Raw genomic sequence first — 14,200 nt, 5'->3', positions numbered from 1 at the left:
TTACACAACAAATAAAGAGAAAACCTAAACAGGCGGAATGAAGACTAACATGACTTATCACAACTCATTAGGATAAATTTAGTTTGAAACTCTTTAATGAGGCAAGTAGGAATAAAATGTTATCTACCCACCTACTCCACAGAGGACAGAGGTCAAAGGACTCAGCAGGCTGTCACACATAGGATTTGTTTACCACATTTTCTGTTGATTGCTTATTTGTACTTACTTTAAGAACATGGAACCTATCTTTCAACTAAAATGACATTACTTCATTTAATACTTTCACCTTTTTAAGTGTTTTTCCTGCCACCACTATGACTTAAGATAAAATTGCTGGGAAACTAGGGGAAGGGCAGGGACAGAATTAGCTGCCCTCATTCTCTCTGCTGTTTCTTCCCTGGCTACATAACAAAGCTAACACTGGAATCAAGCTGTTGTGTATTTAGCAGTGTTCTCCACCACCCACCCTCCTCCCTGTCTGACTATACTTTAAAGCTCTGTAGTAAATAAGATTCCTTTATCAACCAAACTTCAGAAACATGTCATTCCGTATCTGCCAACAAACTCCTGGACAGAAAGGACTAATAACAGGGATCCAGCCAACATATTGGACTAGTTTCCTCCTTTTTAACCAGCTATCCTATACTCAGCTTCTGTTGAAACTGTGTCAGAGAATGCTGTTAAAAACACCTCCTCCACAGTAGCACCCCATTGACGTAGGTACTCATCACAACATCTGATGTCTTCCCACAGTCACAAACTTTGCCTTTAAGTTACCATTACTCCAAATACTGCCAGAGCCCCTCTTGGTATCATTCCACACCATTTCACCCTAAATGCACTGTCTCATAGCATCCATTCATAGCTGTCCATGACAGTAACGTTTCTGACATGCTTACATTTGCTCTATTACTAAGAGCTACTTCACCTGTTCACTAATCGAGTGAATCAAGTTCAAAATAATTTTTTAGCACTTGAGTTTCCAGAGTTACACAGAGTACAGATGGAGGCCATCTGTTATCAACCACAATTTTTTTTAGACAGAACTACAGCTTTCTCTTCCACACAACCAGCTGGAAAGAGAGTGAATCCTAATCCTCCTCCAGCTGGGAGCCAAAGCTTGAAGAGCACCCTTGGAGAGCAAGGGTGAGCTCTCAAAATATAATTACAATGCTCTGGTTGCAGATCATTTATGTACTCCACCCAAAACAAACCAATCCACAAATAACTTCCTTGCCAGTAACGGGACAGTCCTTTGCTTTAAGACATGGAATTAAGTTATTAACCTAAAACAGGCACAATATAGCAATAGCTACTGTATGCTTAAAGGCCTTCAAAACAACTATGATGCCCTCAAAGCATATGAACTTTCTAAAAAAATACAAGTTTGGCTTCATGTGATAAACATGAGTGCACGCTGGGATCTAGAACTATTATTTGCAAGAGGGAAGGCCTAAAGGATGCTGCATGTATAATAACCCACAGTTAAAGTGATTGATAAGTACCAACAGATATAAATAGCAACACAAAACTAGGAAGCAGACATGCCACAAGGAACACATATGAGACAGCAGTACAGGGAATCTGCTTTAAATATTCCTCCTATTTTTCAGCCACAGAAGTTTCCCTCATTTTTTTTTCAGGAAGCACTTTCAGAATTTTGTTTTTATACCCTCAGCTGTACTGCAGGACAATACTAAGATATTTACTTAACGGTTGCTACAGCCATATCCAGTTTTAACCGACATAAAAGACAGTTTCAAGGAGAGTGCAAATGGAGATCAATTAATACCATCTGTATTTTCCTTTTAATTGTGGAAGAAACAGTCCAACTATTGTCCTGAGACCAAATTTCAAATGCTCTGGAAACATTCAATATGTATTTCAACCTCTCCTTCAGTTAGCTGATGTGTTAACATATTTTTTTAATAATAACAAGTTTACAAAAATTCTTACAGCCTTTTAACGTGTGTTCTGTAACAAGCATCAATAATACAAAAGCAGAGCAAGCTGTCTGTATCTAGAGCTTCCAGCCTTAAAACCTGCATCTTACTATAGCTTAGTTCCTCACAACTATGTGCCAGGAAAGAGCTCTTTGCTCTTAACCAGTACTATATATTACTGTATTGTAGTAGTGCAGTAATTCTTACACTGTAGTAATACTATATTAACTATTAAACAGTACTTGTTAATTGTAGTCATACTGCAAAAAAAAACCCCACGCCTACACCACACAAATGGTAAATTTAACTCCTATTTGTTAAATACGTTATTACTATTTTTGTTGACAGTGAATGGATAAACCAGAACATGCAGGGCACTGAAACTACACTTTAGCATTCTGGGGATAACAGCTTTAGCATTTATCAAAAACTGCTGCATTAATAAGGTAACACAGTTAGCTTGGACTTTTATACAAGTACTACATTCTGATCTCCCACATGTTCATTGGTTTTTGACTAAAGCTAGTATTCAGGCAATGGCTGGGTTCCTCCTTCTAGCTTGACCATCATACTACACAATTTTAAAATCACGCCAAATGATTCCAAAGGAAGATATACCCTGCAGTAAGTACTGCCATAATACACAGACATAATATTTTGTAATCTCAAAACCATGAATGCATTTGTTTTGTAATGACTAAAAGACATGATTAAAATTTTCAGCATGTAGCTAATATACCATGACCTTTATTTGTTACATAGATACTATTATCTTGTGCTCTCCATCTCATGAGTATTGTCTTATTTCACACTAAATGCCAACTTTCTAAAACAAGATGCTTTTCAGTTACACTTTTGTACAGTGCCAACGCAATATGACTTGAACTACTAGGTACCATAGACCTACAAATAAAGGATACTGTACCAATGAAAACTGTTCAGGAAGACAACCCAGGGCTTTCCAGACCAACATAGATTCACTGAGCATTTCTGTTTCAACAAAAGGGGGGGTGGAGGATAGGGTGGGAAAAGCAAAGCTACCTATTTCAAAGGTTCTGATCAAAAAAGACTTTAAGTATTGCAATCTTCAATTCTTTCCCCCAGCACCCCAGCATTCTAAAGATGCAGCACACAACTGCATAAGAAGTTTCTCACAATCAAATATGTAATATACATTTGATAGCCATACATAAGCATCAGATACTTGTTACTTTCTGGGCTTCAGATGCACAAATAGAGTATTTCAAGCTAAGTGCCTATAAGAGAGAGAAATCAGTCTTTCTTGTCTGGCAAATGGAACCTACCTTTTGTGCCAAAAAGTAAGCAAAGAAATAAAGGCATTAGTGGTACAGATAAAACAAAGGTATAACAGGTTGCATGGCCAACTCAACAGCATGCAGCCAAGGCCTCTGATGATGTGCCAGTTCACAATAGAGATGATTAAAGAGGCTACCGCCCTGTGCTGCCCTCTCTATCCCTTCACTGGAGATTCCCTCCCTCCAGCAGCAGCTGAATTTCACAACACAGAACATTAACTTAAACCAACAATTTCATTTAATAGTAATAAACTGGGCTACAAACCACAGCAGTTGAGGAGCAAAATACCACTTGCTTTATCTTTCCAATGGCTGCGGTAACCTCTGGCAGAGATGCAAGGTGTCAGGACAAATAAGATTAACTTCCTAAATCATCTCTATAGCACCTGCCCCAATCATGAACAAAAACCAAAACAAAACAAAAACCCCAAACTAAAAACCCAATCAATTGGTGGTGAAATATCCCAGAAAATTTCATCAAGATACTCCCTAAGTTTTTTCTGCATACTCGTGTCAAGCCTTTATTTCCCAAAGACATCTCAATAGCCAGTATATGTTAAAACACATACATATAACAGTGTCATTTTTTATTCTGTTTAGCTTTTCTAAAGATGACAAAAAAATTCTGCCCTCAGCTATCTAAAGATACATGGCATTCATTTAATGATAAGTTATGGTTTCCAAAGCAGCACCGAAGAATTTTTTCTCCCACCTCAGAAAAAGCATTTTTAAAATAATAATTAGTAGGAAGTTTCAAGGAGTAAAACTATTCCTCTGAACAAATACTAGCATACAGCAATTTTTCCTCAAGAAAAACAAAAACTTTTAAAAGTAAAAAATACTGTTTCAGTCTGCAAGTATACTAATTGCACATGAAACAGAAGTGACAGTTATACTTTAAAGAAATCTTTCATGCAGATTTAATCAGTGCTTTACTGTAGAAATTGCACTATAATAGTGGGATTACTTATTTTAGAGTCTAGCTTGCACAGTATTGCTCATTCCCTACAGATGTCACTGATTGATGGTGGACTCGGCGCCGAACGTTCTTTGCTCCACACTTACCACCTCTTTGGCTGACCTAATGTGGGAGGCCTGACGTCTACACTTCCTCACTTCCAGCTATGTTGAAGGGATAGTGCTTGCCTGATACTTACCCAGGAGGCAGCAACTCAACCGTATTCTCTTTCATTACAATTTCATTATGAACTCCCTTTATTTTTAGGTATTGCAACAATTTGCTGCCACCACCCCCTTCTTTCTTTCTACAACAGGGGTAGGTATTGTGAATCTTACCAGTCCGTCACCTATCATAGAAACACCACCAAAGTCAAGTCCAGCATTTAGTCCAAAATGTCACAAGGAATGCAAAAATAGCTCTTAACTGCAATTCCCATTTTAGCTTCTAAACTACAGGAAACTGAAAAGAAAGAAAAGGCCACTTCCCTAAAGCCTACACGAGTGAAGGCACACAAGCACTTAAAACTGAAATTAAAGACAACTCTTCTTTTGTCAGCCATTGTCACTAACAGATAAGCAAGTTTCAGCACTGAGCTCTGCCCATCAGCAGGTTTTTTTTTTTTCCTGTTTGCTTGTTTTCATCCAAGTAGTGTTTTCAGGCCAGGGATTTCAAAACCATAATGTCAGCAGCATGTCATTACTACCTGGCAAACCACGATAACTTGACAATTTTTTTGCCCTTTAACACTAGAATGTGGTATTCACAGAACACTGAGATAAAAAATAAGATCTGAAAAAAAAAGCAAATAATATTTACTAAACAAAGCTTCTGTAGTGCTGCTTTATGTTTCTTTTAAAAAATTAAGCCTCAAACTTTCATAGACCTCCTGCAAGGTACTCAGTTTCATAATACACAGGAAAATAACCGGAACTGAATGTTCACTTTTAGGCATCTAAGCAAAGTGGCACTACTATCAAACAGACAGGTAAGCACTTGCAGTTGAGTAGAAACTACATTTGAACAAATAAAAGGAAGAAATACTACACCTTTAAGATTCATAAATTTGGATCATATGATATAGGGAGAGTTCTTAAATGGATGTTAAAGACCAAACAGTGCAAGGATAAAAGATTAACAACAGCAAAAAAGAGACAGATCATTAGGATTTCTCAGGTTTGGGAGGTTGAGCTTTTGTTCATGTTGTTGCCAAGGCTCTTCTAAGAATCAAGAGAAACATCGTCACAATACTCCCAAAGAATCTGTACTGAACAGTTCCATTAAAGAAAAAAAGGGAGAAAAAAAAAAAGAAACAAAAATCCCTCACCACTTTCAAGCACCCAATAAGTCAAGAAAATTACTACTGCATAGTAAGCCTTTTGCACTTGCATAACTGGTTGAGATTTAATACAAAACAGTAGAGTGAAGGAAGATTATCACATAGTGTCTGCATTAAAAAACAAAAACAGTCTTAAAAATCCTGTAGAATAGGAACTGATCTTTTGGCTTCCGCTGACTTGCCAGTCAATTAATGCTGGCAGAATCTACATAGAAGTTTTAGTATCTTAACTTCAAAATTATTTAAAAAAAATAGTATGAAACTCAGCTTGGGTTACACAGCAGAGAGATGGTACATGAAGAGCAGAAATCTAGGATCTTAGTTTAAAACACACAAAAGAGGAAAAAAAAAAATCAGAAGAATTTATTGAAGAAATTCCTTGCAAAATTTCCGCTATAGCTACTGTGCATTCTTACGTTACTAACGATCCTTTTAGTGTTCAAGCTGCTCAGACCTGAGCAGGTGGAAAGGAATTAGGGAGCATATCTAACACCCCAAAACGCACATACATGTGCACATGCATTTATATTTATGCACACACAAGAACTTGATACACATTTTTCCACGGGACAAAAAACAAACCCCGGACCAAATTCAGCATTTATAGTAGCCCATATTATCATTCACCACTCTGATACATCCCATTTTAAGAAAACCCCAGGGAACACTTCATCTGAAAGAATATCAAGCTGGCCCCAAGTTTTGGCACATTAGAAGACTGAATAGGCTGCGAAACATACTGTGTTAATAATAATACACACAGCTAATATTTTCCACTATTACTACCACTCTCAATCCAGCTAGTTGTCTCATGTGCCATGCTTGTTTACATCCAGTTTTCATACTGTTTTACAGCTGTACTGATTTCATTACAGATAGCTGGAGAAATACATAGGAAACATTTGTAGACAGAACACTTGAAAAAAGGATAGAGGAAGCTGCTGGAATTTTCAGCATAGTAATACTTACTTCCTATATTCCACCAGGCCACAACACAACGCTCTCACTAGTTAAGTACTGCGTCCACAGTAAAGTTCCCACAGTTAAATGAGAACTTCAGAGAAACTTTACTGGTGATAAAGCAGTTGTGCAGATTTTTTTTAGGAAGAAGACTCCTACAGTAGTTTTAAGTCTTCAAACCCTAATAGATCATAAAGCAGCCCTCTCATCACAGAGCAAAGCTGACTTGAAAAGACACGAGCAGCACACACTCAAAGAACTCATCCCTGAAGAGGGTATTTACAACAACAAAAAATTTTCAACACTCCTGAAAAATCTATTACTGACAGAAAAAATAATTTTCACGTTCTAGAAGTACTGGAGATTAGTAGTGCAAAGACAGGAATCACTGGCAAATTGGTCTTCAATAAACAAAGACAGACTTCTGTTTTACTATGTGTGCACAGTAGCACAAGGACAGGAAAGATACTGATTGGGTATGAATTTCACTCAAACAACTTCATCTTGAGGTTGGAGTGGAGGGTCAAAGACCTTAGGCGTGCAGAAGGATGGAAGAAAGAATGGGGAAAAAAGCATAAAAATAAGAGAAAACTATACAAACCAAAGTATTTTTCTATTATGAACTATATTTAAGAAGAGCAGGAGAGGCGCACAAAAGGGAATAGAAGTCCCTAAGCATTCATTCCAGCACTTCCACACTCTCTATGCCCTCTGATTTCACTCTTCAGCTGCTATATCCTATATACCTTTTCTTCCTATTTCACAACAAAACTGTTCTGGGACAGAAAGTGATTTTTTCACTGTGAACAAAGAAAGCCTCTAAGACAGCATTAGGTGGCAATTGCTAATCAGCGCTTCACTATGTTATCTGTATTCAAATAAGAAGCCAAACTGGCAGTCAAATAAAAATGTGAAAATAAGAGATGATCTCAAGTTTGCATTGCAAATCCACCTCACCTTTAAGTGAGGAGACCTACTTCCTATGTTTTGCTAACATTAACTATAGTAAGCCTGTTATCATACATTCAATCCTGCTGTACAGAAGTGTTAAGAGGTAAATTCCCCACAGTGGTTCATTTGCAGTTTTCAGGTCCAAAGTACAAATCACAATCTATTATGTTTCCTCTGATCACGCTTCAAAATTTGGACACAGTAAGGTCCTAAATGCACGTTAGTCATTTCTAACTTACAAGATGCAAGTTAAACAAATCACCGACCTCAAACTGCAACTCTGTATTGATACATTTCATCAATCACAAGAAAATGCCCATGCAAACTGGGTCTTACCTTATCCTTTTCATGGGGAAGGAGACACACTGGAGGGAGACAGGAAAGAGACTCAAAACTCTCCTTCCCATCAGCATTAGTGGTTGCTTTAGTGTTGAGTTGGTACAGAGGTCCATCTTTAAGGAGCCTACCATGGCCAACAGCACGTTTGACAGCTAATCGTAATTGCTGGTGAAAAATGGAGGCAGCGCTACCTCCAAATAATGTAGACACATCTTTCTGACCTTTCAGAAAGCGCTCGATGTTCTTCAAGGATGAGCCACTAGACTCAGCCAAGCCCTCAATTGCCCGTTTGATAAGTTTATTCCAGTCCACGTTTGGTTTACCATCCAACTTGCCATGGTTCCGAGGCTTCGGAAGTGCTATTCTCCCAGGATTATCAGGATCCTTGTAGGAGTTGAGACCCTTGTTGGAGACTTTTAAAATAGTTCCATCTTTAACACTCAACTCTAACTGTTCCAGAACAGTTTTGCGGTCCAAACCGTGCGAAGATGACACTGCATTGCATATCCTCTCCTCTGAAGGACGCTGTTTTTGCTTCTTTACCTTTTTGATTGCCTCCAAAATCCACTCTGTGTACAGCGGGTTGGCGAGTTTTACCATGGTGAAGAATTCTGTATATCCATAGAGTCGTTATCCTTTATCCCGATGCTGAACAAGTTTCACACAATGAGAAAACAGATTCTCGAATGATGGGAACCAGCTAACCATAGCATACACGTTTTCTGTTCTGAATTACTCCTCCTTTCTCAAACATTATTTGTTTTCACACTGAAGAGAGGAAAGCAAAACAATTAGAAATTTCCTCATTCTTTCCAATAAATCCCATAACAGCTTCAGAGAAAGTTTTTCCACAAAGGTATAAAGATTTCAGCATATCTCACCTCAGCTTCTGGTCTGCACACTCACAATCAGAAGAACTGTAACATTAGGCCTAGAAGAAAACAAGAAGAGAGACATTTCCAAAGAACAGTTAGGAAAAAAAAAAAAGAAAAAAATTAGCAGCCAACATTAATTCATTAAACATATAGCAGAGTTTTAATGCACTACTACAGTTCTGAAACACTTAAGTAACTCTTAAGGTTTTATCTTCACTACTAATAAAAATAACTCCATACAACCTAGAGAAAAAAGCATGCCCTTTTTACTTCAATCCATAAGTCAGTATAAATTCTATACCAAGTTCTATATCATTGCTGAGCATGACCTAAATTAATATTTGGGGAGGGGGGGGAACCCACAACAAAGATCTTAAAAAAAAAAAAAAAAAGCAGCAGCTCTCTTCATTTTTGCATATGGAAGACACTGCCTGAAACTTCAACAGAAAGCAGTGGGAATAGCCAAGAGTCTTGAGCAAACAGCAAGAAACTTTCAGAGCTCTTCCAGGAGCGTAATCATAGGTCTGATTCCCTCCTGCTAAGAAAAGCTATGACAGTTGTTCCATCAAGAAAAAAAGTGAAGAAACGCAGCTGGAGATTGTAATTAAATGTTCCACTTTCAGAGACCATAGAAAAGAAGAATACAACATTATAATCTTCAGTATAGATGAGGCACACTGAAAACACTTGAGGACAAAGTAACAGGTGACCATACACAATGAAGAAGGAATGCTTACGACACTGCTAATTAAAGATGCAGATGGAAGGGTAGGAGGCTCTACTTCACAGCCTTTAGTTGTCTTTAACAAAGACTTTTTCTAAGTGTGATAACAGTACGTTGTGCTGAAGTTCTACTGCAGAAGTACACTATCCGAGAAGAATTTATAAACTGTTTATTAAAAGGAATAATGATTTTCTGCAAGGGAAGTTTTAGTCACGAGCTAGTCGTCAACACAGTTCTCCCATTCTGCTTTCTAGTAAGTACTGAAGAATTTACCAACACACAGAACGCATTTGCATACAGACATCGGACTCAATTGCACAGCTCCATACGGCCAGTACTGGAAAGATTCAGAACTACTGTTCAGACCGAAAAGGACGCAGCGCTCGCCTAGAGTTCTTTCACCCCGCGAACAACAGATGCAGAGGGAAATACGGTCCCGGGGACCTGCCCGCCTGGCGAAGCGAAGATGCGCTCCCAGGGTGCCCGGCACGCTATAGGATTCCGGGGCCACGGAGGACGCAGTGCTCTGTCCCCAGCACAGCTCGGTGCGCACGACGTTACGTAACCGCCCGGCCAGGCCGGGGCGAGACCGGGACGGTCCCAACGCCGGGTCGCTCGTTCCCTCGCTATCTGCCTGACAAGCGGCCCCTGCACCTGCTACCGCTCGTCCCCATCCCTATCCCGGACAGGCCCCGCACACGGCCTCCCCCCCCCCCCCTTCGCTCCCCTCCCCCCCGAGGGGCGCGCTGCCTCAGCCGAGGGACTCGCACCAGCGGAATCGGGAGAAACGGGGCGCAGGCCACAGCCCCGACAGCCAGCCGGGCCCCACACCGCTGTTCACCCCCCCTCCTCCCACCCCGGAGACGGGCAGTGCAGCCCGGCTCCTCGTACCGGCTCGGCCGGGCCCGGGCCCGCGCCCGCCTCAGCCGCGCTCTCTCGCGCCAGAGCCGGAGAGGAGCTCGGCCCGCGACCCCCCCCCCTCCTTCCCCTCTCCCTCCCCGGCCTGCACCGCCCGCCTCATCCGCGCCGTGCCGTGGCCGCCGCCGCCGCCGCCTCCCCAGGGTGTAGGCCCGGCGGGCCCCAGGGGAGCGGGCGGCCGGGTCCGGGCCTGGCGCAGAGCGGCGGCGGGGCCGGAACAGGCCGCGAGCCTGGAGCGCCCAGCGGGCCTTCCCCTTCCCCAGGCCACGGAGGTCGCCAGCCGCCTTGTCCCCGAGCTCCCCGGCGCCAGGCACCCGAGCCGGGGTGGTCCCGCCGGCGCTACTTACCGAGGCCTGCGAGAGACGGGAACCGAGAGGCAAAGGCCGGACGGCGGCGAAGCCCGAAACTGACACGGCGGCCATCTTGGGTCCGGAGCTCTGCGGCGGGGGGAGGGGGCGTGGGAGGGGAACAGCCGGCGGCGGGCGGGGGCGCGCGCGGGGAACAGCGCGGCGGGGCGGGGAGGGGAGCGGCGGCCGCCGCCCGCCGCCGGCAAAGAGCCGCGGTAGACGGCGGTTCTGCGGCAATGGACCGGGCTCTGTGGCGGTGAGAGGCGGGGCTCGCCGCCCCGGGGCTCGGCCGCCCGCCGTAGGGCCGGCCTGAGGCGCCATGTGGGTAGAGTCGTGCGGGGCCGGGGCGGGAAGGTTCGGCGGTGGCGCAGGGTGAAGGCTGACTGGAAACAGAACTCGGGCGGGACGCGGTGAAGGCTGACTGGAAGCAGAACTCGGGCGGGAGCCGGGAGAGCGGCTGCCGGCGGGGAGGCCTCGCTACGGCTGCGGGGAGCCCTCCGCGCTCCCAAACCGCGAGGCTGCGACCGACGGTACGGCGATAAGCGGCTGCTCCGGCCGCCGAGAACCGGGCGGGAGCGGCCGGGCGGCGGGAGGGCTCGGGCTAAGGGCCGTACTCTGGTTGTAACCTCTGAGGTAGGAAATCCACCTCTTGGGCTTAATTAAGCTTGCGCTTGGAAGGGTGACTGTGGGGTTTTCTGACTTAAAGGTACCGAAGTGGTGCGGAATTCTGACATAACGATGCCATTTAGCTTGGGGAGCGGGTATGCCTTGCTGTACCTCCCAGCTGCGCGCGTTTAAAGACTGCTGTATCCCGAGGCACTTTTTTGCGTGGTAATTTGTGTAACTTTCTGACGTCTTTGACACATTTTAATTTGTAGAGCAAAAATGCGCTGCCGAAACATGAGCTGTTCTACACGGAAATAACTTGGGAGCTATCTAGATACTTTGGTCTTGGCTCCACAGTGCTGGCTGTTTGTCGCTGGAATCACGAGGGGTCTGCCCAAGAACAGAGGTCCACCCTTGGCTAATTTATAGAACAGCACGGTTCTCTTTTGCTCTGCAGAGGCGTAACGTTGGACTAGCATGTGCTGAAAGTTGGCAGAAACGAGCAAAGAGCAAATTCTCATTTTACAGCGTTCTCTCCTAGGTTATATTTGACTGAAAGAATCTCATTTTGTTATCCACTCTGAATAGCTATGTGCTGCATGCAATTCTCTAACCTCTTCTAACCTCTGGCTCAGTTTACCCGCTCTGTGTACATTTTTCACCGTTGCCTTAAAGGACAACTATTGCGTGAAGTTTCATATGAGCTTTCCTTTTTAGAAAAGAAAAAATAAAATCTTAAGAAATGTCATGGAGACAGTTGATAAAGCAAACTTGTGATGTTTTCTGAATGGCTATGATTAGTGTCTTGAGGTGAGAAATTTCTCTTTTGAGTAAGAGAAACTCTTTTGATGTTTTAACAGTGTAGGTTTTTCAGTATGAAAGTTAAATGTGCTCAGTGAGTTACTTATTACTTGAAGCCAATGGAGTTTGAGATGCTATTGTACAAGGTGCTGTACAAACAGTTCTGTTTCTGCCATGTAGACTACAGAGGTCTGGCCTTGTCTTGTCAGAGTTGGATTCTCCCTACAAATTAATCTCTTCTCCCACCTCTTCCTGCGTCTTCAAAATTCTGGTGGTTCTATGCTGCGTGGCTCCCAGTGCCTCAAGGCTGTGGTGCTATATTCAGAAAAGCTAATGGAGATATAAATGTAATTTCCAGATAAGAAAGTAAAGCAAGACTAAGAGGATTCAGTACATAACAGTGAAACCCACTTACGTTCCTACAACACAGAGTATCAGCCTGTAGACTCTATTCTGTTTCAAAATTGGCAGTAGGTTATTATTAGCACCCTTGCTTTTCTACCACTTTCTTTTTTATTTTTGCAGCACAGGCTAATAGTTAAATCATCAGAATTCCTGCATATGGCAAACTACAGATGGTAAGGAATTGTTTTATCATAGACGCAGTGCGTGGTATGGCAACACCATTGTGTGGCACTGCTCTTTGTGCTTAGATTTCTCTGGGGGTTCATGTACTGTAACTGAAGTATAGTACCCTTCAATGAGCAGTTTTCAGGCTGTCAGTAAATTAACCAGCAAAATTAAATTCTGTTCTGGCAGCATCTTCTGCTTTTTAGGTTTGCAACCTTTTAGGTTGCAGTTTATGTAAGCTCCCGAGCCACTGTGGAGACTGACTTTCATAACAAAACATGATCTTTGTGCTAACAGTTTGGAAGCAGCCAGGCAGCATTTCTGAAGCAGTAAACAGGGGTGTAACTGCAAATTGTTCTCTGCAGGTGCCAGCAACATACTTCAATAAGCCTGCCTGATTTTAAAGCAGAAACATATTTCCCCTTTTCTCTCAACAAACTTTTCCTTTGGTGTGCAGAAATAATTAATTACCCTATGGTTGGTTTAGTATTGGCACCAACGTTCTTGATGGCTAAAGAAACTGAAGTAACTGTAGGAAAAAATGCAGAAGTGATGACACCATGAACTGGGTAAAATACTAACAATTTTGATTATGGGTGCAAGCAGTCAGAGGGAAATGGCAGTTTTTAAACAATGTATAATACAGTCAAAACTGATTTGTGTTTCATGAGACAAAAAAGAAATGCCTGTGTTGAAAAGACAGGTCCCATGACTGTTGATTTTAAGGTCCAGGTTAAAACCAGAAAGGTTTGCATTTCTTGGAGGACTGAACTTGTAAAGGTTTTATGTAGTTGGTGAATTTGACTGTGTGCTGCTGCTTTCTGTCTGTGATGCCTATATGACTCCCATTAATACAGTCTCCAAGAGCTTCATAGACTGATGCAATAATCTTTATGATACCTTTGTGTTAAAAGTAAAGTGATTATATTAAAATCATAAATAATTATTTTAAATTTAGAAGTGCTGTAACTAAATGACAAATTATTACCCCTTTGTTGCTCTCAAATGTGTAATTCGTTACAGTAATTTGAATTAGACATTTAAAAAACATTATTTGATGTTTAAAAAATGCATTTGATACAAATCATGACTGTAAAAGAAATTAATATATAGGTCATATCTCCACTAGATAGCAAAAAGCTGATCTAGTGCATGTTGAATTGTCTAATACTTTAAATAAGGATGTATGCATACAGTAGTATTAAAAGGTAATGTCAGAGTAAATAAATGGACCTCTGCCCCATTTTTAGGGAAAAATATCTACAACGTATCAATAGAAAATAAGATCTAATAAAAACTCTAAACTGTGCAGATTTTTGCATTCTGACATAATCAGTCCATTCAGTTTACTCATCTTACAGACTTGGTGATATCACTGCTTAAAAGATTGGCCCGTAATCATGAAGCATAGTCAGGTGTAAAGACTTTCGATGCTTATGCAGCAGTCCTGCCCAGCAGGCAGTCACCTTCCCTCCCCTGTGATAAAGGGTGTATGCTTAGACAGCTTATTATTGAATGGAATAGAAAGGACTTCTTTTTCGTTGTTCTTGTAT

At 42.0% G+C, this 14,200-nt stretch overlaps 1 protein-coding gene across 1 annotated transcript in view; it reads right to left on the bottom strand.

Annotated features, from left to right (window-relative positions):
* Nucleotides 1-10,794, bottom strand: part of KAT6A (lysine acetyltransferase 6A) — a 52,844-nt gene extending 42,050 nt beyond the window's left edge. The window contains exons 1-3 of the mRNA XM_069800860.1: nucleotides 10,671-10,794; nucleotides 8,688-8,737; nucleotides 7,804-8,574 (exon numbers count right to left, since the gene is read on the bottom strand). Coding sequence (XP_069656961.1) covers nucleotides 7,804-8,406 — 603 coding nt within the window. The 5' untranslated portion in view covers nucleotides 8,407-8,574; nucleotides 8,688-8,737; nucleotides 10,671-10,794. The remainder of the gene's footprint in view (nucleotides 1-7,803; nucleotides 8,575-8,687; nucleotides 8,738-10,670) is intronic.
* Between the last annotated feature and the right edge of the window lie 3,406 nt (nucleotides 10,795-14,200).

Source organism: Haliaeetus albicilla, chromosome 13 (genome assembly GCF_947461875.1).
Source record: "Haliaeetus albicilla chromosome 13, bHalAlb1.1, whole genome shotgun sequence".
Classification (NCBI taxonomy): Eukaryota; Metazoa; Chordata; class Aves; order Accipitriformes; family Accipitridae; genus Haliaeetus; species Haliaeetus albicilla.
Note: the sequence above shows the minus strand (reverse complement) of the source record. Positions and strands in the feature narration are given on the sequence as shown.